The sequence below is a fragment of the Physcomitrium patens genome, chromosome 9 (assembly GCF_059467195.1).
Source record: "Physcomitrium patens ecotype Gransden chromosome 9, ASM5946719v1, whole genome shotgun sequence".
NCBI lineage: Eukaryota > Viridiplantae > Streptophyta > Bryopsida > Funariales > Funariaceae > Physcomitrium > Physcomitrium patens.
The window spans coordinates 3,433,453-3,457,493 of NC_143418.1; the positions used below are offsets into that span (position 1 = coordinate 3,433,453).

General features: G+C 39.7%; 3 protein-coding genes across 9 annotated transcripts; 2 read left to right on the plus strand and 1 right to left on the minus strand.

Annotated features, from left to right (window-relative positions):
* Positions 1–237: 237 nt before the first annotated feature.
* Positions 238–5,319, minus strand: LOC112286753 (uncharacterized). Its single transcript, XM_024528990.3, has 16 exons — positions 5,083–5,319; positions 4,876–4,965; positions 4,590–4,701; positions 4,342–4,369; positions 4,061–4,159; positions 3,873–3,942; positions 3,505–3,614; positions 3,232–3,327; positions 2,942–3,005; positions 2,607–2,660; positions 2,402–2,487; positions 1,967–2,027; positions 1,611–1,675; positions 1,315–1,420; positions 1,134–1,222; positions 238–960 (listed from the first exon to the last, which is right to left on the minus strand). The coding sequence occupies exons 1-16, from the start codon at positions 5,146–5,148 to the stop codon at positions 798–800; spliced, it is 1,359 nt and encodes a 452-aa protein (XP_024384758.1). The 5' UTR covers positions 5,149–5,319; the 3' UTR covers positions 238–797.
* Positions 5,320–9,701: 4,382 nt separating this feature from the next.
* On the plus strand, positions 9,702–12,969 carry LOC112286714 (uncharacterized). Of its 7 annotated transcripts, none has more exons than XM_024528879.1 (4): positions 9,702–9,870; positions 10,945–12,012; positions 12,110–12,454; positions 12,579–12,969. In XM_024528879.1, exons 2-4 carry the CDS (start codon positions 11,193–11,195, stop codon positions 12,830–12,832), a joined length of 1,419 nt encoding a protein of 472 aa, XP_024384647.1. In that variant the 5' UTR covers positions 9,702–9,870; positions 10,945–11,192; the 3' UTR covers positions 12,833–12,969. The 7 variants fall into 7 exon arrangements, with proteins under 7 accessions (XP_024384647.1, XP_024384642.1, XP_024384645.1 ...); XM_024528874.3 differs by having other exon boundaries at positions 9,712–10,358; positions 10,942–12,012; XM_024528877.2 differs by having other exon boundaries at positions 9,712–9,870; positions 10,942–12,012.
* Positions 12,970–13,707: 738 nt separating this feature from the next.
* LOC112286716 (uncharacterized) lies at positions 13,708–16,625 on the plus strand. Its single transcript, XM_024528880.3, has 4 exons — positions 13,708–14,360; positions 15,079–15,242; positions 15,429–15,825; positions 16,084–16,625. Exons 1-4 carry the CDS (start codon positions 13,944–13,946, stop codon positions 16,282–16,284), a joined length of 1,179 nt encoding a protein of 392 aa, XP_024384648.1. The 5' UTR covers positions 13,708–13,943; the 3' UTR covers positions 16,285–16,625.
* Positions 16,626–24,041: the final 7,416 nt, after the last annotated feature.

A 24,041-nucleotide genomic window follows, 5' to 3' on the forward strand; every position in this document is an offset into this window, starting at 1 on the left:
GGCTCCATCCTCATGAGACGAAGAAGCAGCGGAGTAAGCACTAATGCGGTCTGCATGGATCGCCTTTGTCACAGTCCACCACAGGAGCTGTGTGGTTACCGTGCAGTTCACGAGCTCTGCTTTCGAATAGCAGATAGTTTACGGTTATACCTCCCCAGAATTGACAATGATAACTTTGCCTTGCACATGTATGAGTGGTCTAATGCTGGACAATCTAGAAAAAGCTGACACAAGAACTTGAAATTAACTTCGCTTCTTTTCTGGAGAAGTGATGTCCTGGTTAGATCAAATTCGATACCAATCATGATTTTTTGCCCAACACCGAAAAGGACGATGCTAATCCATGCTTCCGATATAAAAGCAGCAGAATCCTCAGATCAGGAGCCTCAGATGTAATATCGCTAAATTTCGAAGACTACCAAATCATTCCACTAAAACTAGGCGATTATCATTTCAACGCTAATAGACCATTCCGAAGACATTCACGTACAGAATCTGTCGAAATCAAGAATGGACGCTAATTGTAACATCCTGCATCCTGTAAATATTACAATGATTCATCCAATTTTAACTAATTGAAAGGAACGCAGATGAAAAAGTACTGTGGTGCTGCTCGCATGTCCACTTCCGCTTCGACCTCTTGTCCACTTCCGTCCAGTACAGCCGGAACAACGTTGCAAGTGAAGCCGGTACACGATACCATAAATCATGATAATAATAAGAGCAGAAGCAAAGCAACGCGCATGTTGAAGAGGACCTCGCTTCATGAATAGAAGATTGCACACATTTCGGAGATATTACTCAATCTCAGTAACAATCCGTTTCTTTCGAGCAGAAGTAAGTGGAATAGCTCCAGGAGCACTATGAGCTCTTTTCCGGCTTTCTTTCTTCCTTTCAGAGTCCGCAACGGCATGTCGCATTTTGCTAGCCTTGTAAATGGGTTTCGGCAAGTGTCGATGCCTGCAAAACCACCATAAAAAACGTATGAAAATATGCACACAAAAATTGATCAATTTTTGAAAAAACTGAAGAGAGCGAGAGACTGTTTAATTCATTGTTTCGTCCTCGAGGACCTTCAATATGGGCATCTCAAAATGTTAATTGAAATACTTTGACTATTCCGAAGGTAGTACCTGTTGATACGATTGATTTCGGGTAGATGCTTGTAGCGTTGTTTGACAGCGTCCAGATAAGCATGCCTTTGTTTTTCTCGTGGTACTAACTGCAATGCCGAAAACACGCGTCAATTTGTTATTCCGGTAACACCCTACACTTGAAGCAGCAACAAGGTGCACAACTAAGATTGGTACGTACCACTCCTAGTTGCTCGGAAGCCTTCGCCTTCCACACCCGAATATTAGTATCGTCACTACCAGAAAGCACGTATGTTGCGTCGCCACTGAAGCTCACAGAGAAAACCCTGCCAAAAGTAATAGATATGAGGCACGCGATAAAAACGACGAAAACAATGCACCAATTACAAAGCCGATTATAGCGTGAAGAATTCTGGATTTACTAGTGGGACCATAATACGCTCCACAAGGATCAATCTATTAAAATACGAAAATAAGCTCTGCACTCGCACTGCTTCAACAAGAAAGTCAGTTCACCTTTGCATCCGTTTAGTATGATACACTTCTTTACTGTGGCCTCCGTTGTATGCAAAAATCCTAATCTGCATGGAGCACAATCGAGAACATAACACTAAATCACGTTAGTTGTTAACACAGAATCTAAGCGAACCAAAATCATCATGAGACAGTGCTAGCAGTAACTAAGACACCTAAAAACTTTTAAGAGAACTTCTGATGAAGATTTATGTCGCGACTTCAAATGTCATATCACTAGCATAACGGTGACAGCAGTTCCCACAGTAATCACTACATTCAACAAATATCAGGTAAAACTGCCTGATGGCGAGACAAGCGAAAGGGAACAAGGACCCAAGGCGATGAGGGAGACCAACCGTCCTATCGTATGAGCCTGTCACGAATTCTCGTCCAGTTGGCGAATAGTCTACAGCCATCCTGAAAGGATACAAAAAGGTTTTTCTTTCAAATCAATCAAAACTGTCATAACGATGCAAATACACTAATGCATAAGTAGCACACATCAAAGATGCTAGATGGGGACACCCAAACAACAAACTCGCCAATGCTGATATTGAAAAGAGAGGTTGTGCAATCCTGCTTATCGGGATAAAGGCACATGTAGAACTATTTAACATGAGTTACAAAATTATATTAGACGCACTCGGAGTACGTAAGTTTTAACTTTCTTCGACCTTGAGAGAGTAATATCAAGAACACGCTATAGTCGGAACGACATCACACAGAGCTTCGACCAACATCAAGTACTTTGAGCACGTTCCTAGAAAGTCATGAAGGTAGAGAAATCTTACACAGCTGATACGTGATCTTTATGTATACACATGGAATACTTCAATTTGCGCATATCATAACTGTAGCAGTTCCCATCCTCATTGGCCTGAGCACATGTGGTATAAATTGTTGCCATCAAGATAAAGATTATTGTCACAACGTGAACAAAATAGGGTGCTTACCAAGCAATAACAGAAAAGCAGCAATATTCTCCAGCAAACTTACAGCAGTGAAATTCATTGGTTCTCGAGGGTTCCATGCGACAGCATTGGTTTTGGTCTGCAGCACAACAAGCACCAAAACACCCTCATTACCAACAAAAACAAAAACAATCTTCAAGACCTAAATCTAAATCTAAACCTAAATCTCCAAATCTAAAATCTCTAATTAATCAAAATCAATAACATTAAATCACGACCTGAAAAGTCACAGACAATGTCAATCACTTAACACAGGTCTATGCGTAGTTAGGTCACGGTTCAACATCTTCCTTCATTCTAATGCTTAACTCAAAAATGTGAAAACTTAAACACGTGAGTCTGTTACCGTAAGAAACTTACCTGCATGATTACTTTTCTCAGTGGAGTTCCCATTCGGAGGTCATACAAAGCAATACTTCGATCGCTGCGCCCCCACAATCCAACAGTTAGAAACAAATTTCAGAAAGTTAAAACAACGCTCCCCATAAAGACTAGGTTAACTTTAACTGAATAGATTTTACCAAGAAACAGGAGGATTGAGTCACTAAAGTAGATCTTCACAACTGTAACCCAGTAGTGACAAATACTTGTGCGATCAGCGAGGAATCCTTTGTATAAGTATTTTTAGAAAAGAGGGAAATGTGATGAACCTGGCAGTGGTAGCGAACACATCATGCTCAGCTGGATTGAATTTCAACGAAAGTATAGAGTCTGCACCCCATGTGAAAGTGTTGATCGGCTCAGACCTACCAAACCAGATCACGAGAGCACTTCGTTTAACAACCGTGCTTATACTTAAAATTAATAACAGTTAAACAGAGCATTATCTACCTAAGACTTACACACGATAGTTTAGAAGTAATCACATGATGTTACACCTATTGAAGGGTTAAGTTGGGTTCAAAAGAGAAAGGATATAACACCTGTTGTGATCCCAAACGTCAACCTGAGCACCACCTGTCGCAAATACTTGGCTGTCCCATCGATGATCCACAGTCCTAAAGGCATTTTTACCTTGATATGTTGCCACAGGCTGTGAGGACAGAGGAGTTAGCTATATTACCGCAAGGTGGAAAAACTTCTGTGACCGGCTACAAAAAAATTGAAAGAAATAATTAAACTGCACCAACAAAAGCACTTGACCCTAAATAGCAAAAACACAGCATCAATGGAAACCATCATATAAACTTGCAACTTCGTTAGATCAACGTATCCATAAGAAGGAACACGACATCCATAACCCTAGCGTTTGAAGATGTGTATAAAAGATTGCCAAGCCAAATAATTGCACCTCTATGATATCGATCTCGTCACCAGTAGATTCCCCAGTAAACGCGGATGGCACTTCCCACAACCGCACTCTGCAACGCACAAGAAATCAATCCTCCCATTGCCGGATTAAAGTAAACACGCACCAGAGGCGCTGTCAAATTTGATTCAAATTTTTATTTTTAAACTAAAGAAATGAATAAAACTTACGTGCAATCGTCCCCGCAGGACACCAAATGATCTCCATCAGAAGATATAGCCAATCCCCGCACGGCCCCTTTATGTCCTGGAAACTGCCTCACGGTGCGTCTGTTCGCACAGACCAAATTTTAGGTGTTAAAATGAAGGGGAAAAATAATAATAATAAACAACAATTCACATCCGTTTAAGATGGACAATCTACTGTAAAAAGGTACGAAGTAAAACGTAGAACCCGTTAATTATGCATAAAGAATTGCTGATAACTAGGTCAAAAGAGCCAGGAGTGGTACCTGTACGCTACATCCCACAACCGAATGTCTGCAAGAAGAAAAACCAGGTTACAAGTCTATTTCATTCTCATACTGAACAATTGGAGATCAAAATGGTTCGGGTAAAAGAATAACACCCATCTTCTTACCCATTTCATAGCTCTGTAATTATCGTCTCTTAAGAAGCACAAAACTGGCGCTCCGAGGAATCACATATAGATTACGCAAAGAAGCTCTTACTTATCAGAACAAAAGAAACGCCTGGTTACCTCCATCCAAGGAAGCTGAGACGAGGCAATTCAGCCGACGAGGATTCTTGACCATACAAGAGACACCATCTGCGTGTCCATTTAAAGCTCCAACGAAGGGCTTTGCAAAAACCTGCGCATCATCCATGAAAATAACTTGTTCAATCAAAGACCACTACAATTCTTCCTTAAACCCTAAACCCAGAACCCTTGTGTTTGGTCCAATAACTCCAATAATCAACAATTCTATACCAAACCATGTACAGCGACCACACTCCCAGTTCCAAAGCGAAGCAAGGAGAGCTACCTTGTCCAATTTGGCAGCATTGAGAGCTCGAACGTACTCATGCGCCCTTTCCTGCGGATGAAGAGCTGGATCCAAATTGCGAAACACCTTCTGCTCTTCCCAAAACCAGCCAAATCGGCATCAAATTCCCACCAAACACCACGAAACCCTAACAATAACCAAGAAGTGTAAAACCAGCTGAAATATTTCAACTTTCTTGAAACAAACCTGCAAATCCTGGCTCCGCTCTTTGGTGAATTCCTCCTCGGAGCGAGCTATGACCTTAACCTTCATCTTTCCAGAATATCAGAATCCCTGCACCTGAATTTCGCAATGCTTCTGCAAGCAAAGCGCGAGTGAGATTACAACGTGACCGACTAACCCTGGCAGGAATTAGGGTTTAGATAACGGAACCTGGCCGACGCGCTTCATCCACGGAAGCGGAACGAATTACTGAACTATTCAATTGTGAATGATATAGTTTCTCAATATATCAGCCCCTCTTCAACAGAAACTTTGGTAGCATCCTTCCAACCCTATTTTTGAGGCACATGGAAAAAATAATGCCTTGTTAAAGATATTTTGTGTTTAAGAACTGTGGTGGAATTTTAAATAGTACAAAGTTAAGATTTTCCAGACATTTCACTCGATTTTCTTCCCTTATTAAAGTTCTCAGTTCAACTCTAAAATATTTATGTCAACAGAATTCATTTTTCTTTGTGCCTTCTATTAAAATTTGATACAAGTAAATGTGCTCAATTACACTTATCCTTCAAATCCAAATTTTAAAAAATAAATGTGTATTAAAATTTGTATATGTAGAGAGATATAAATGTTGAAATAGACTCGAGCTTTTACTACATTGATCCACCCATGTTCACCATTGTGAAAAGAAAAAAATCAAAAATCAAAAATTAAAAATAGCCTCTAGATTCATTTCTCCATTATTGGATCTGCAACCAATAAAAACCAACCACATTCATCATGATTACCATATTCTTTATGAAGAGTGGGTCTATTTAAAATTCCCTTGTGTATATATATACATATATGTATATAAGGTTTCATCATTCATTAGTCTTAATATGTTTGATAATTGTAATTCTTATATTTATGTAATACTAATAAATCCTTAAATCATGATATACATGTATATATCTCTCTCTCTTTCTCTTTCTCTCTCTCTATACATATATAGGTGGATATATATATATATATATATATATACCCACATACATACATATACACATATTCAAAAATATAACAAAAAATAATAGTTTTACTTGGGATTAAATCAACAACAAAAATCAAATTAAAAATTAAAAATAACAGAAGTAAGTATTTCATATTCAACAAGTTTGCAAGTCTCCAAATCAAAAGTAATGTTCATAATAAAGTGATGTTTGTTCTAAAAATATACATTGTATGTATAAAAGTTAATCTTATATATACATACATCTATGATATTAATTTTAGGCATAAACAAGTAATTTTAGTACATTAAATAAAAAAATACATAAATTGGTTATAATTTTTGTTAGCAATAAATAAATAAATATATATATATATTAAAATAGTTAAGATATATACAATTTTCGAATATATATTATTTTAAGTAAAAAAATTTAAATAAAAACATATCAAAATAAGTTGATAGATGATATCATCTAAAAAAAAATCACAAAAGCTTTTCACATGGAAATTGGATCTAGAGGTGTTCTTAGTTATACCAAGTATATATTAAATATTTTTATAGAAGTATCAAACATCTTAAAAGCTACTTTAAAAGTATTATACAATTTTAATACTTTGTGTGCAAACATTATGGTGTTTTAAAATCTTATTTTACAAAGTTCTTGGTACTTGGATTAAACAAGTGAGATCATATATATATATATATATATATATATATATTTATATGTGTGTGTATTTCTAATTTCTATGTCAATAACACAGATATGACAAATTTGTGAAAAAAATAACATACTTGTCCATAACTAAAAAGAAAGATAGAAGATCCAAGAGAAGTATAGTTATAAAAATAACAATATATTAAATAGATATTATTGAGTGGAAGCACAAGAGCATCTTAATAATCTTTATAATACAATTATAATATTCATAGGACCAAAATGGTCTTAATCTTGTCTTCATTGATATTAGGTAGCAAAAAAGTAATGTAGAAACTTGCTAAAAACTACAAGACTTGCAAACTATGCAACGAACTCCTAAGTTGCTTTCATGAAAAAACATCTCAAAGTATAAAAATTGTTGGAAACTTTAATGTGGTCACATGTGAGTCTTGCACAAATACAAAAAAGTTTCGTCAATCTGTTTATATATATATTTTACTTACTTCTTCTTGATCTTACTTTCTTTTATATGTATTCTTTTAGTATAGGCAACTATTGTATTCTTCTTCTTTTACAATTGAAATTTACAAAAAAAACATTTAGATTTTAACTTTTTATATACATCCAAATAAGACAAAAGATCTATTAAATGTTATTACTCACAATTTTTGATTTGATTTGCATAAGAGTAACTATATTTTTAAAAAACCATTGACAATAACTTGGATCTATGTAAAAAGAAAATATAATTATTCTATTATTTAGACCTTTACAGTTAAAATATTTCATACTTTTGCATACTCTTCTAGCATAGATATCTGTAACATCTTATATTTTAGATTAGTACCTACTGTATTTTTTTATTTCTAATTTTGTTCTCATTTTTGTAATGTCATTTTTTCTTTTTACTTGATTATATCTGTTTTAATGAATCAAATAAAGTTTCCAATAATAGTTTTAAACATATCATAAACAAATGTATGATTGCACAAAATTTTAAATCACTCCATTTTAAATATCTGTCTCGTATGATTCTGAACAACAACAAACTAGTACAAAATCTGTGCTGGCTGCACTCTGAACCCCAATGCATCACATTTTGAGTAACCTTGCTAAATATGCAAAGGAAAAAAGTTTGTCTTTCTATCCTCAATGCATAGCATACAACCTTGATACAATGCCTTTGAAGATGTCACAACTTTACGTCACTCTCTAAGGCAGTTCCTTCCAGCCTTGTACAATGTCACGATCCATTGTAAGGATAATACATGAGGTACACATGTCTCTTCCAGCTATATATGTATAGAAATACACACACATATATTTTCCCTACTTCTCATCAACTTCTCCATGTAGGAGTACATACACCTGGTAATACTTATTTACTTTTTTTTTCTTGCTTTTATTTTTTTCCACTCATGTGTAAGAACATATTACAAGACTAGTAATGTAAAAATGGGTATTATGGGAAGAGACAACTGATCATGGTTATAGTAAACATAACATATAAAACCGGCAAAAATAAGTTAAAACTCCAAGTGGGTGTCTCACATCTTCTCTGTTAGACACGGGCAACAGGGTGTGCCCTTTTTATTATTATTATTAAAATGCAGTGTGGTGTGAAGAGGCTCATGCTTTGCACGGGGACATGCCATCCTGTCACCGGACCCATTCCCGTCCCCCCTCTACCGCCCCTTCTCCCGCTCTACCAGGTCCGACCCAGCCCAGTCCACCCAACACCGCGCTTCTGAAAAGCTCCCAGAGCTGAATGGAAGCAGCAAACTGGCGCTGGAGCACTTCGGGAGGGTGCACGTTCTCTGTGCCACGTAGGATGAGAACGGGTGAGGGGAACTTACGTTCCCATAGCACCAGTGACATGCAAACACGTATGAAATTTCAATTATTAGCACGCATTGACTATGTCTGTCCCCCTCAATTTATTCGAAATTTCCAGGATCCTTCTGGGAATTAGGACTTCTGGATTATGTAGAGGAAATTGAAAACAAAGGCCCTTTCCATTCCTCCTCCTTAGATCCCTCTTTAATGGAGACCCTGGGCTGTACAAACGAATCGGACAAGTTTTCATTCTGTTTGCATTTGTATGGTCAAGTATCTAGAAATTTCTGGCAAATCGAAGAAAATTAAATTGTACATTATACGACATGTAGACTAATCACACGCAATAACCTCCTTGACTTGAACACATTTACAGTGGGCACGTATTTTTTTATTAAAAAAACTTGTAAGTTCTGCTCCAGAACAAAAGAATACATTTACTGTCTACGTTGTTTACGAATGTATACATTTTATCAACCCACTGTATTGATTATTCCTCTCGTGAGCATTGAGAAATAAAAACATCGTTATGGGTTTTTAGCTTCTGTATTCAATTATTTAATGCCAGAAATCCTTTTGTTTGAACTTTGTGCTTGTAGCCAAAATTCTTTTTTCGGTATTTGAGAAAACAATGTAATCATATCTAATGAATTCATACATTATATCCAATCACATGCAAATTTCATTAGAGACTCTAAAAAAACGTTGTCGCATCAAATTGTTCGTCCCGACAATAATATTCAAGAATGAAAAAGAGGAAACACATGCATACATAAAAGATGGCATGTGCTATTCTTTGGCATAGACCATGACAAGAACCCCTAAGCCCTAAACAAGCCAACGGTGCGTTGCGAAGCCTGGCACGGGCTTCGAAACCCGCGTTCGGAGTTCGGCGACATCGTCGAATGAGCGGAGTTGCAAGTGCATGCGTCGCTGGCGACCCCACCGAGCAATGAAATGCGGCGTGGGAACCGAGCACGATGGGACCAGTGTGGCGAGATTGGCAGTGCTGGTTGTGCAGCACAGGAATTGAACTGGAAAGAAGCAGCCTCGCAACCAAATCGTGGCGGTTGAATGAGTTGCTTGGCCACAATCGACGTGGGGGACGAAACCCGCAGGGAGGTACCTCATCGGCGTCGCGAATCCGGTCGACATTATGAGTATTACCTCCCCATCATCCCGGAAGTTGATTTCGGACGCCCTTTTGCGGCAGCTAAGATTTGCATACCATAGTCAGCGAGAAGAGGGGTGAAAAAAATCTCACAGCTTGTTCTCGAAGGCTCATGATCACTGACGCCCGCGGAAACTACCTCTCATCAGAGCTAGTGTGAGTGACGAATGAAGCCTGTGATCCAGTGTTCTATCTGGATTGGTTGGGATCGAGGGCAACGCCATCGGTCTAGCCTCCTAATTGATCGTCACCACCACCTTCCGCACTGCTTCTTCCTCCCCACTCTCCGCTTCAGAATTGTCCGCTCTTCTTGCTCTTGAGATTCGTACTCCAGCGGCGGCGTTGTTTGTTTGTGCTTGGGTTTCTGTGGCGCTTGTTGTTCGGTTTCGGTGCGTTTGATGAGGGCAGTGGGTTGTTTCTTCTAGCATGGCAACATCGTTTGTGAGTGAGAACTCTTCATTGTCTAACGTAATCGTGCTCGGTTTCGACTCTTCCTCCTCCTGCTCCGCCCTTTTGTCCTGTTGCTGTCAATGCTACTGTGAGTCGTTTTGCGCTGGAGAGGCGGATCGCTGCGACTGCTGCCGACTGTCCTTCCATTCGTCTGCGCGGAGGGTGTGCTCTCTGTGCGGATTACACGCCTGAAGGTGTGTGATCTGGCGTTGATGGATTTCGATGGTAGAGTGAGTTTTTTTGCGTTTTTTCTCCGAGTGTGATTCTGCCTCGAAAGGGTAGTCGGGGATCATAGAGGTAGTCTGTAAACACCAGCGATAATAGAATCGATGGCCTGTGCTTGCACTTCCCCGCTCTTGCGTGGATTGCTAGCTTGTGGTTCTCTCCTGCCCATTTTTTTCTTACAGATGATTGTAGCACTCGTAAATTTTCGGAGAAAACTGTGGAAAAATCTCGCGGCGTCATTTGCGGGGTACACCTTGTTGGCTAGTTAATATTGCTTGTGAGCATGGATCCCGTGGAAGTCCCATAATGTTCTGCAGATGGCGATGAAGTTGTTCTTTCTGTGGAGATGGTGCACTAAGAATACTTTGTTTGGATTTTGCGATACCTTTGAAGTGCTTGTGTGCCGAACTAGACATTCGTTATCTTTCCGTCAAAATACACAAGATAGTATGATCGAAGACGCTCACATATTTGTGTTCAGATAATTTGATCTACTTCCAAGAGTGAGTCATTCACATTCACTGAATATTTTTTCAACTGGATTTTTTGTAGCAGGAGAGCTTCAAGCGTGAGGAGTCCCTCATCACAATGTGCTTTGTAGTCGACGTGGCAGTGGATGATTCTCCAGGCTGAGGAAGGCTTAGCGCAAATCCTGTCTTTCAATCTTTCGACTCTTCGTGAGCAATGTAGCTCTTTTGGTGCCGACTGTGGATTGATCACTCAGTTGAAGAAAATCCCATTTCTTTTGAGTGCACGCTGCCCAGTGCAGCCCTAACCACGTTGATAGGAACGAAGGATTACTCATGACGTTCAATTCAAGATCACTTTCCCGAATTGTTCCTGTCCTGGGTCAACAGTCCTCAGGATCGGAGTCCGATATGGACAGTATCAGTGAGCAGGTTGCGAAGTTTGACTTCTTCGGAGCTGAGCAAGTACGATTTCACTTTCCGGGAGCAGTGAGGAAATTTGCGTACAGGTTCGACGGCTATGGCAAATTCGTCAAGAAGGAATGGGACTTGATGAGGGAGGTTTCTGATGGCTTCTGCTGGTATCATGTGGAGCTTCCAAGGTCAAGTCAAAAGTTGTCCATGTCCGCCGAGTATCTCATAGACGTCCTGTGCCCTCCCCTGAAGCTTCAAGAAATCCTCGCTCTTGTCAGTAGTGGCCCCTTCTGTGGGACAGTGGATGGCGCTTTGGTATTTAGGGTGAACTCTGCCGGCCCTTGCGCAAGTAAGTTCACGCAAAGAATCTCTGCCATAGTCACTGACAGGCGTGTGATTAGCGTCTCGCTCGGTCGTGTGTCGAGGCTGGATTTCTCAACAGCTTCTACTCGGTCGCTGTTGTCTGAGGTTCCATTGATTGAGGCCAAGGAGCAAAGCAATGACACAGATAGCGAACGGATGAGCCACCTCGGATCTACGAAGTCCCGGGGCGTGGTCATTCAAGAGCATGTTCTGGAGTTTTTGTTGAGCAGGAACACCTTTGAAGAGGCTGAGAATGCTATTCCTACAGGAGTCGGTAATTTACTGGTGCACATCATTGACACCCATGTGGACCAACTGCATGAGATTGTGCTGCAGCTGGAGACTGAATTGGACGAGGTCGAGCGAGACTTGGATATAGGTGAGCATTTCACCTACTTGCAACTACAATGATAGGTTTACTCTACTTCTAGTTTTGATCAAGGTCATGACGCGTCTGTTCAACTTATCTGCTGCAGGTGTTGGTGCGACAAAGAAGCAGATGCTGGACGACCGACGGTTTCCTAAGATGCACTTGAACTTGCAGCGGTTATTGCAAGTGATAGCCCACGGCGACCAAGTGTTTCCCAGAGTGAAGGATAAATGTGCTGGGAAATCATGGTGCTCCTCCGAAGATCTGACTACGCTGGAGGCACTTGTAGGGCGATTGAGAAAGCTGAAAGAGAATGTGGGCTTCATTGTGAGCCGCATCACGGCCATTCAAGCAGGGCTCGATAGCTGGCAAGCAGAACAGATTAACCGCAAGTTATACTATCTGTCCTTCTTGTCCATGTTGTTTCTCCCGCTCTCGATCGTTACTGGAGGTTAGTGTCTAACCCTTATCTTGAGCTTCAACGTGTAATGGTTTTCAGATACATTCACAGTATTTGATTATCAGGTGCAGAAGGTACCTTCGCACTAAAATTCCTCTTTTCTGCCCTTCTGCAGCGTTTGGAATGAACGTGGGTGGAGTGCCGTGGACAACGCAGACCAATCCAAAGAACATACATGGATTCCGTAACATCATGCTTATATGTGCTGTTATTGTACTTCTTTTGCTGACACTGTTTGGGGCTGCTCCCTTGTACAACTACCTCATAAGCCGCAGTCGCCAAGGGGCGAGGGACAGGCGGCTTCGGTCGCAGAAATCTATTCGATACCTAGGTGGCAGTAAGCGGCGTTCGCAATATCTTCCTCTTTGAGCTATTATCCTAAATTCTTGTGGATTCGTGAATTCGAGCCAGAATTTAACCTCCACTTGTGAATGTGAATGATTCCAAGACATGTAACTGAACATCATCACAAATCAATAAAGTTGAAATCAGACCTGCTTCATTTAGTTTTTGTTTGTGAAGTGGATGCACATGATTTTAACATTAACTGTCATGAGCTCCTCACAAGAGATCTAAGAAAATATGGGAGACCGAGCACGATGATGTCGTGGATGTGCATTTGGACTGTTGTTTGCCAGATTTGAACACACTTCTTTTCTTTTTCTTCCCAGTTGTCTTAAGTTGAAGAGAATTCTAAGTACTCGGAGTTGTGTCATGGAAACAATCTGCACCCAGTAATTGCCCCTGCATGATAAGCACAGATTCTCTTCCATGGCTAAGAGTAATGTTTGTTTGACGGCGAGCAGTGATCCCAATCGCAACAGAACAAACATCCCCTCTGAGAAATCTCGACTGACACAAAAGTTGGTGACGTCTGTATCTAGCTATATACGGATCAGAAAATGAATATGGCACTTGAGTTGTACCCCTCAGAAGGCAACATCTTTTGAGGAAAATAGAAAACAGTTCCAAGTGTTTTTAAAGTGGAAACACTCTGTGAGCAGCCAGATATGCTGAAGATCAGATGGTTGGCGCCGAACCTCCTCCCCGATCAGCGCAGCCCAATGCAATCTCAATACAAAGCTCCGTGAAACTGAAATTGATGATTATCATTCGTGATGTGTGAAAAGGCTCATGCATAGCCTTTCCTTTTGAGGTCCTATTCTATCTTTATCTTTAGGGTTTCGCGCCTCTCTTTCTCCTGGTGTTTAAATGTGGATGAATCTTCGAGTTATTGGTTTGGAAGCTTTCAATGGGCTGGTCTTGCAACTCGGCCTTGAAGATAATATGTGAAGTGGGGTGAAGTTGAACATTTATGGGTTTTTGGATTAGAATCTCTGCTTCTTTAGCTCTGCCGGTGTTGGGTGGATCGCCTTCTGGGTACCGCAGGGATGGGAAAAGAGATGTTGCATGTTGCATTGTGAGGTGCAAGAATTAGTTGGGCATTGCGATCGAGGTTCTGGGTTTTAGGCTCGTCGTCATGTTGCAGGGCTCGCACGTTCGACGTTCCGAAGCCTGGACAAGCACTTTACATGCTGTTGAAACGCGCAATGAGATTATTGCTAGGCGCTTGTCATCTCGAAGAACTGGCATTTGTAGAATGAGGAATTTTGATCGTTTGTGCAAGTGTTCTGGCGCCGTGACCATGGTTTGCTCATCGCTGGATACGTCTTTGAAGATACCTTGTAATCAACTTCGCCCGTCTTTGGGATTCAGAAATAGAGTATTGGGTGAGATTGGCCCGAGGAAGTTACATAGCAGGCATTGGAATGTGTCGATTGTGATGGCTGGGCGTCAAGATGCAGAGAATACGAGAACTGGAACTATGAATAATGAGACAAGCGAAGGTTTGCGAGAGGAGCTTCTGGTGCCGTCAATAGTGGACGAATCCCCGCAGGTAGAGCCTCCCCCTCCCAGTGGCTCTTACGTATCGGCACATGCTACTGCGTAGTATCTGGTGCAATTAGAATTGGACTCCTTTTTCGATTATTCCCGGACGCAAAAGAAAGAGGAATAGGGATGAGAGGTTTGAAAGACAGTGTCGCGTATTTCTTTTTCATGTTCTCCTTGTATTCTTACTTGGACTTTTTGTTGCTTGCGCATTTATTGTCACAGCTTCCTAGTGGTATAGTGATCGTCGGCTTCTTAGTAACCGGATATCTTCTCATCTTCCCATGTACGCAGCATTTGATACTGAAAGTGTTATGAGTATACAGATCACTGTATGCTCGTCACGATCTCCAATCTTTGATATTTCCCTTGTAGGGTTTTCAAGTCTGTGGAACAATTTAATCATCTGTAAGTTAGCGGCAAAAGGGAAAGGTGCCTTATCAGGTTGCTGATTTCTGATTACTTTGCTATTGTTTCATATCTTAAGAAGGTCAAAAACGTCTGACCTTGAGGCCTCACATTGTTGCATTTGAAACCTATCGAAGTGCTTCTTGGAAGCCATGTGACACACGGAGTGCATCATTCTACAATTTGAGTGTATCTCGGGTCTTAACTGTGTAGTCCCTGCTGTACATCTTTACATTGCAAGTATTTCTGCTCCTCCGAATTCTGTAATTACTATCTGCTATAGCAATGCATTGAATAATATTTATCGTCGTTTACAGATCATGAGGGGCGTCCCAATGAATCTAGCAGCTGGTGTAGGTGTCACTGCAGCAGTTATTATGATGACAGTTCTTGGGTTTGTGGCCAAGCCCCGGAACGACGATGGTGGAGGCTCTGTCTCAGATCTCATCAAGAGGGGTCAACTAAGATCTGACAGGGGAGAGTATGTCTTAATCTTGTGCTTAAGTTGACGTGTATAAGCTGTTCTATTTAAAGTACCATGCAGAGTTTGATCAAAGCTTGTGTGCAGTAGTTAGTCAATTAATTCCTCCTTTTTCAAGCTACTGCTTTGGTAACTGCACGATCAGCATTGTACTTATGATTGTATTTCGTTTATGATTGGGTGCAGTGGAAAATCGCTGAAATACGAGGACCCCTTTAATAACCCTTTTGTTGGTGGAAAGGGAGGAAAGGAGAATTCAGTTGTGAAAATGTACGGTAGGCTCTTCAGGGTAGCTCCCACAACACTTACTGATGAGAAAAGATTGAGTCACCAGAACAGGCGTGTCCAAGCTTACAGGTGGAAGCGCCCCGTTGTTTTTTTGAGTGAAGGCGAGCCTGTTCCTGAAGGAGTGGATCCTGAGGAAGTCCGTTGGATACCAGCTAATCACCCGTTTGCAACAACTGCAAACTATATCGATGAAGATTTGGCCCAGCAGAACGTAATGCAAGTTAGGGGCGTCCCTTCTCGGCTGAAAGCTGAGCACGAAGCACTTCGGAAGAAGATGATGGAAGCTGCAAGCAAGGTAAGGGTCTCCAGTTGGTATTCATTCGTGGTAAATTGTAACCTCCGCATGTGATCTCAAATCTATCTCCTACTATCAGTTCAGGTATCATTGCAGATTTGGATTGCCTAGCTTTCAACTTGGCTTTCATTATATGTTTTACATCTTTTAAAAAAATCGAGGCTGTAAATTGATAAGGCTCGAATTCTCCAATACATGATTATCTCATGCATTATCATTTCTATTCTTCCACCTAATGCTCTTTGGTTCCTTGTGCAGGAGCCAGAGTTTAAACTACCTGATAGTTCCGTGGATCAGTGGGGCTCCCCTCCTAGCCCTGGTGAAGGCGGTGCAGACGAGACTGAAGGAGAGCGTGGAGATAGGCGGCAATTGGATCGCAGAAGGTCGTCTCCTGTTAATAATGGATCTCCTCGTCTGCGGAACATAGATGGATCTGAGATCTTGGATGAGCCCCAATGATTTTCCTGTGCGGGACATCTCCAGCAACTCGGTCTTCTACTGGCCCTTACTGAAAGAGAACCCACATTTCCAGCTGAAAGAGTGTACCTGTTTCTGAAAACCATGGATACATGGTTCAAATGTGTCTTTTTAAAAAACGTGTCTGAATTGGCACGAAAGCGAGAAGACATTGATGAGATAATATTTGTTTGAGAGTGCTACCAAATGCATTTCGACAGAGAATGAACACTTCAGTTTAAATTAAGGATTCTTAGGTTGATGTAGAGGCTTTTGTCTTTTTCAGTGTACCATATTCTGCACAATTGCAGTTTTAATTTCTGCTTTCTTTGATTTGAGCCCAACAGCGTTTGAAGTTTGAAGTGGTTTATGCAGAGATTGTCTTGTTCTTGAGATTTCCGCAAGAATGTGATCAACCACGAAGGTTGGGTATTTCGGGTCACGCCGACAACTGACCAGATCCACAAATTACACAAAAGTAAAGAATTTTAAAACCAGAGGGTTAAAATGAGCTTCAGAAGTAGGTGCAAAGGAAGTACTCAAACTTAACCTGTAAAAGATACAGGTTGTGTGGCAAAATTTCATGTTATGTTTTAGGTTGAAAAGTAAACTTCTTGGACATTGAAGTGAATGTCACATAAAACATTTATTTACCTCATAATCCTTTTAAATTTTGTACTCAATGAAAGCATGAATAATTATTCTCATTCTAATTAAATGTAAATTAACCAAACTTAATATTCTTTTAGATACATTCATACACACATGATGTACATTTTGGATGCAATCACCAATAAATTTATGAAAACATGAATTTGACTGAATTTGTATCAAGACCTTAATGTTAGAACATCCATTGCTAGCTCATCATCCACGTAGATGATATGCGTAGCAGGCAATTGGAGATCCTAGAATTCAGACTACATACTCGACCCTGAACCTTACATCGGTTGTATTTATACCTGCGAACATCACTGTTCCTGTGTGTAAGTTTGTACCCTCCTTTTTATATGTTATGTTTTGTTATTTTCTCTCATGGTATCAGAGCGGGAAGCTCACCATTTGTTTTTTTATTGCGTGTTTTCTTCTCTAAGTTGTCTTTGTTTCTAACCAGAGTATTGGAGATTCTAATGCACCTCATCCTCAAATCAAGACCACTTTTTCTTTTTCAGATTTCTAGTACATCTCTACAGGGCACAATGAGTAATCTCGAGAGCATCTGCTCGAAGGACACAATGTTGACAGGCTCACACAACTACAAACACTGATCAATAATTATGCAAAGCATTCTTAAAAAGGAAGATCTCTAGGATGTGGTCGAACCGCTATCGACCAATCTGTCACCGACCAATTCTTTAGCCAAGACAGGAAATCATGGATCAAATCAATGTTGACACCGACACTACTCATCAACGGAAGAGACACACAAAGGCGATGCTTCAACTTTCTCTCATCCTCGAATCCCCCCATAATATCATCAAAATCACTGATCCCAGAGAAGCGTGGAAATTTCTAAGCACAATGATCTAGACTAATACAATCTCCAATATCATGGTCGTCCTTTACCGTTGGAAAAATCTTCGTATGAGTGACCAGCAAGATATCGCTTCATTTATGCAACAAGTAAACGAGATATTGTACAATCTTAAGGCTATCAAACAGGGAAAGTCTCATGAGGTCACAACACACCAAATACTAAATCGACTGCCTCGGCGCTTTGATAAGATTGTCTTACAGATCCAGTTTGAAAAAACTATCTCCACGTTACAAGAGCCATGGATTCTTGACTTAAAAGCTTCTAGACATTTTTTAGAAAATTATTTAGTGTTCAATGAAATAGATCAATTGAATAGCACTACAATAACATCTATAGGAGGCCATTCCCATGTAACAACCATATAATGATCAATTGACTTATTCTTATCTAATGGAGAAATAAAATCCCTAAAAGATGTTTGCCACATTCTTGGTCTGTATAGAAACATACTGTCAATTGGTTAAACCATTGACTTAAGAAATCTTTGCCATCTTTAGTCCTACAAAATATAGTATCATATCTATTCAAAAGTCACATAGAAAAGTAGCCAAAGGCTCATGTAAATAAGCCAATGGACTCTATAAGTTAAAATATCTTGACTAAAATTTCACCTTATTTAATACACCTAATCATCCACAAAATAAAACACTAGAATTAAATAGCTTGAGTAATAATATAACAAACTTATCATAACTATAATACAAAGATTAGGATATATAAATTTTAGAAGTCTATCATTCATGAATTTTTAAAAGCTAGTTACAAGCATATCCTCTTTTTTTGTAAAACATCATAATTGTTCTACTTGTCATCAAGAAAAACAAATTGGTTTCAAGTTTTCCAATATTTTACTAACACAAGCAATCAAACTTTTAACTCTCATTCACATTGACGTATGTGGACTCTTCCTATTGAATCTTTAGGACACTTTAGATATTTTATACTTTTTACTAATAATTTTAGTAGATACTTGTGGATATATTTTATGAAAACTAAGGATTAATCTCAAGACATGTTTAATACATTTTATATTATGACAAAAAAACATATATTCCATCAAATTTTCTACTTAAGATCTATTAGAGGTAATAAATTCATCTTTACAAAATTTATAGCTTATCTGGACACCCATGGTGTTATAAAGGAGCTAAGTGTAGCTCGCACACTCCAACAAAATGGAGTGTCAAAGAAAAAAAACTAATTAGTATTGAATAAACTAAAAACTATGCTATTAGGAGGCAACATTCCATTATTCTTATGAATAGAGGCTCTCTACACAAAGACCTTCTTTATGAATGTTAGCCCAACAAAAACAAATAATAAGAGAATACTATACAAAGTGTTTGCTGACAACAAATTCGACTGTGATTGCTCGTTTTACTTATTCTGGAAGAAACCTCCCAAAATAAATCCGTATAGGGGGGTTCGAACACGGAGAATGACTAGTTGCTTAAGCGTTCACGTTAGGGTCACACAATCAATTACCTCCTGAATGTATCGTCTTTATTTCCAATATCTGAACACATAAGGAAACTATAATCTCCTCCTTCACCTTATCGGTCTCTTCCTTATAACAATTCAGTCATACCAATAACTACTATTTCCACCAATATATTCACCTTCACAATCTCCAACTGTAATACTGCACCCTCACAGCTTTCAGCACACAATTACATTCATTCCAATCACTGGAATTCTTCACACAAAATTGCCATTCACATTACAGTGTTTCACACAAACACAGACTCATTCTCTTTGGTGAACTACAATAAGATTTCAGCATTCAATCTTTCTTCTTCTCAAATAATACCAATCACATTTCCATTCTATAATTCACTTCACAATATTCAGAAACTCTCAATCCTCTTATTCAAAGAAAATAACAAACAAAAGAAAAGAGATAGCGCCAAGCTTACCCCGGCTCACACTATCACAGCGATGGCACCTTAATTAACTTCTACAACTCCTATATACTTTTCCTTGATTCTTTAGATTCTAACCGTAATTCTGTAATTAACCACTTTTAATAACTAAATCATTCATCCATCCTCCTGAATTTCCTATTATATGGACTATTAATATATTTTACCAATATCTTTCAAAAACGAATTAATATCTATTCTACATAGCCCCACTCCTATCTGTGCAACGTCATCGCAAACACTCAATTGATACCTATCTAAAAATTATCTAACAAAACTCTACAAAAATTGTGATCCCTCTGGCCTATCTAATTAATCAATTGCCATAGTATCTGTTATTGGTTCCACCAATTCCGGTGCCAACTGCAAATCTTCGTCCTCCTCCAATCCTTCTATTGGCTCTTGCCTCAACTAAGCTGAAAGGTCTTCATTGTACTCGCCCAGTTCACGGACTTGAGCTTCCAATTTTAGGATCTGGGCATCTCTCAATTTCAACTGGCGCTGAAAGTGACTCCTGTCTTCTGGAACTTCAAGAACTGGCAACGTCGATACTTGTGCTTGACGAATATTGACTAAATTCTCTACCAATCTTTTCACCTTGGCGTTCAAGGCCTCAATTTCAACCCTTAATTGCTCCATTTTACATCTGTATTGGTCACTCAATACCAATTTCTCTTGCGCCAATAACTCGGCCTTTTCTCGTTCCATTACCAACTGACCCTTCACTTTTTCCAGTTCCAAAATTGAATTACTGCAAGCCCAAAATAGTTCTTGCTTGTGGGTCTCCACCATGCGTTCTCTTGCTTTGTCCCAAGTTTCTTGTTGTTCCCCAATTTTTTGCCCCAATAGCAGCTTGGATTCCGCATTCGTTTGGATGATCCGTTCTTGCTCTTCAATTCTTCAGGTCTGCTCTGATATCATCTTTTTGCTTGCATCTAATTCCTGTTTACTACTGCCCTCTACATTCAATGCTTGTATCATGCAATGTATTTGCGAAATGTACTTCAATAGAGCATTTTTAAGATGTACACCTTCCGGTAGCCGGCCTTGTAGAAACGCTAACTGATTGATATCTAACAACGTCGAGACTTCATTCTCTTCCTCCACCACCGAATGAATCGAATCCGTTTCCAGTGCCACTAGATGACTGGATTCCCCAATTTCATGTATTACCTCTGTTGTATTGACATTCTGTGCCAACGAATTTCGTTCTCGCTACGGAGGCACTGACACTAGTTCAGAACTTTCCTCTACTGGCGATGTTTGCTGCAATGTGTATGCGATGACAACATATACATAATTGGAACATAGCAACACTGTAAACTTCCCTATTTTGCGCTTGGCTCCTATTTCCACATGAATACGGGTTGCTATATAAGCTGCCCAATTGAACACCATCCCTTCAAACATCCCTACTACTGCAAACATTAATTATCTTGACATATATGTGTTGTGTCGATACAACCCTAGATGCCTCAACACGAAGCACAACCATTCCATGAGCTCTGGCGTAATTGCCTCAGCTGTCCGCCAACCTTGGTTCTTCTCCAATGATAACATGCCACCTTTGAAATAACTTCACAGTCGAAAGTCATTGGACTCCTCAGCACCCATCGCAATCTCTCCAATTGGAAGAAATATTATTTTTTTGAGAATCTTCTCATCAATACCGATAACGCGCCCTTGTACTACAATCGATCCATCCTGTGGGTCATAGTTCGAGATGTATTCTTCCACTAATGCCACATTAATTGAAGGCAAACTATCTGATCTTCGTAAAAATTAAAACATTTACGCATTTCAAAAATCTCGTATTTTCCTTGGCGTCTAGCAAATCTCCAACTTCATAGGCTCCATATTGGTAACGATTACTACGGATGGTGGTCCTAAATTGTATTTAGCTTTCATATTTTGGCCACTTTCCTCTCTGTCCGTAGCTCTTTTTGTACTCTCAATCGCCATGACACACACTCTTTCAAGCTCTAACCGTCAATACTACGCTCCAGTACTCCGAAACATCCAAAATTGTAACACCAAAAAGAAACAATAATAGAATGCGACACCTGAGAATGATCGTAAATGGGTGCCCCACTCCTATTCTTTTACCTAGTGGTGATAACAACAACATATTACTCCTACTGTCAGTTTCTCACCTCCGTCCCATCTGACACATTAGTAATTACTAACTATCCTTTCACCCGCCTCTACACCCTAACGCACTTAATTAGGTCTATTCTAAGTACATTCGACATGACCTCCTCGAGAAATTGAAAACCCGTCCTGGGTGTTATGTATGATATAACCGTAATTGGTTCATGTTAATGAGGTACTGAAATGATGACCCATAAAATCCTCCAATTGAACAGATCCATTGAAAAATCCTTCAATCACACGATATGGCCCATGCCAATGAACTTGAAATTTGCCCGAAAAATGATTAAACATGCTATCATACAACAATATCAAATCATTGGGCATAAAACTCTTCGGACGCAGTTTACTATCATAGTAATTCTTCCGCTGTTTTTCAGTTGCTTCCATGTTGAAGAGAGCTATAGCACATATTTTATCCAATTTGTCTAACTCTGCCAACTGATATTGAAATGATTCCTTATCTCCAAGACGTTCATCCAATGCAATGCTCAAACTCTAAAATTCCAATTCAATTGATAATATTGCTTCTTGCCCATACACCAATTGGAATGGTAAGGAATTGGTAGTCACTTTATATGCAGTACGATACGCCTACAATGCCCCAAATAATTTAGTATCCCAATCCGTTCATACGCTTGAAATTTTTTTAGTTGAAATCTTACATAGAATACCATTGGTCTTTTCCGTCTATCCATTGGCCCGAGGATGATATGGTGTTGTTTTCCTATGCTTGATTTCGTATATGTTCGTCAAGGCTGCTATGGTAGCATTTATGAAATGGGTGCCGTGATTGCTCACCAATTCCTTTGGACACTCAAATCGAGTAATAATATTCTCATATAGAAAAGTGGCCACCGTACTGGCATTATCATTACGGGTAACAATAACCTCTGCCCATTTGGTTACATAGTCCGTGGCGACTAAAATATACCGCTTTTGTCCATGTGTCGATGTTGGTGCAATGGATCCAACAAAATCAATTTTCCATTTCTCAAATGGTGCCTATGCCAAGATTGGTACTAACGTCATCGCTGAAGTACCCTTGGGTCGACCAATTCGTTGACAGGGATCACAACGACGAATAAATTGGTGCGCATCAGAAAACATTGTGGGCCACCAATATCTGGCCATTAAAGCCTTGGGAGCAGTACTGTCTCCTACAAAATGTCCACCACAACTATCCAAATGACATCCCTCTAGTATCAATTGTACTTCACTGGAAAAGATGCAACGACGTAGAATTCCATCTCAGCCTTGCTTATACAAGGCGTCTCCCATCATCGTATATAGTGCACTTTTTAAAATCAGTCGTTTCTTGAGTTTCTCACTATATGTAGGTGGGAATGTCTGAAATGTTAGATATTGAATCAATTCACTACAGTCGGTTGTAATCACTTTGACGGCAAATAATTGCACGTCAAGCAGTGCATCACTAATAGGCTCATTACCCAAGATATTGGACAATCGGGACAAGTGATCCGCATTGGCATGTTTCTTTCCTAATCGTACATTGATAGTAAAATTAAATTCTTGAAGTAATAACACCCATCGAGCAATGCATCCACTCAATTGAGGCTTATTAATCATGTATTTGAACGCATCATGATCTACATAAAAGACAAAGAGATACACAAGCAAATAGTGCCAAAATTTCTAAATCGAGTATATTATATCCAACGCTTCTCATTCAGTAGTAGTGTAATTACGTTCGGCAGCCACCAATTGCCGACTAGCATAATAGATAGGATGATCTAGACCCTGGTCATCCTTCTGACTTAGTACCGATCCAATAGCCACATTGGATGCATCAACATACATATGAAAGGGCTTGCTTCAACGAGGGGCCACCAATATTGGTGCAGAGACCAATTTTGACTTCAATGCTTCAAAGGCCACGGTACACTCCATGGTCCAGATAGGACTAGTCCCATCTAACGAAGGTTTCTTCAGTAAGTTCGTTAAAGGTTGACAAATAATTACAAACAATCGAATAAATCGTCCATAATAACTGACATGGCCGACGAACCTTCGAACACCGGAGACCGTCTCTGGTCTGGACAAGTTCATTACATGTCTCACTTTGTCTGGATCCATAGCAATACCATGGCTAGAGACGATATGTCACAATAATTTTCTTGACAGAACAC

Excerpts from the sequence above, each read along its gene's own strand:
- LOC112286714 (XM_024528879.1), top strand. The coding sequence starts at position 11,193 with ATGACGTTCAATTCAAGATCACTTTCCCGAATTGTTCCTGTCCTGGGT. Across the intron at positions 12,013-12,109 it reads CGAGCGAGACTTGGATATAG|GTGTTGGTGCGACAAAGAAG; the intron begins GTGAGCATTTCA and ends TATCTGCTGCAG. Across the intron at positions 12,455-12,578 it reads GCTCTCGATCGTTACTGGAG|CGTTTGGAATGAACGTGGGT; the intron begins GTTAGTGTCTAA and ends GCCCTTCTGCAG.
- LOC112286716 (XM_024528880.3), top strand. The coding sequence starts at position 13,944 with ATGTTGCAGGGCTCGCACGTTCGACGTTCCGAAGCCTGGACAAGCACT. Across the intron at positions 15,243-15,428 it reads CTAAGATCTGACAGGGGAGA|TGGAAAATCGCTGAAATACG; the intron begins GTATGTCTTAAT and ends GATTGGGTGCAG. Across the intron at positions 15,826-16,083 it reads TGATGGAAGCTGCAAGCAAG|GAGCCAGAGTTTAAACTACC; the intron begins GTAAGGGTCTCC and ends TTCCTTGTGCAG.
- LOC112286753 (XM_024528990.3), bottom strand. The coding sequence starts at position 5,148 with ATGAAGGTTAAGGTCATAGCTCGCTCCGAGGAGGAATTCACCAAAGAG. Across the intron at positions 3,943-4,060 it reads TCCTGCGGGGACGATTGCAC|AGTGCGGTTGTGGGAAGTGC; the intron begins GTAAGTTTTATT and ends TGTGCGTTGCAG. Across the intron at positions 2,488-2,606 it reads AACCAATGAATTTCACTGCT|GCCAATGAGGATGGGAACTG; the intron begins GTAAGTTTGCTG and ends ACATGTGCTCAG.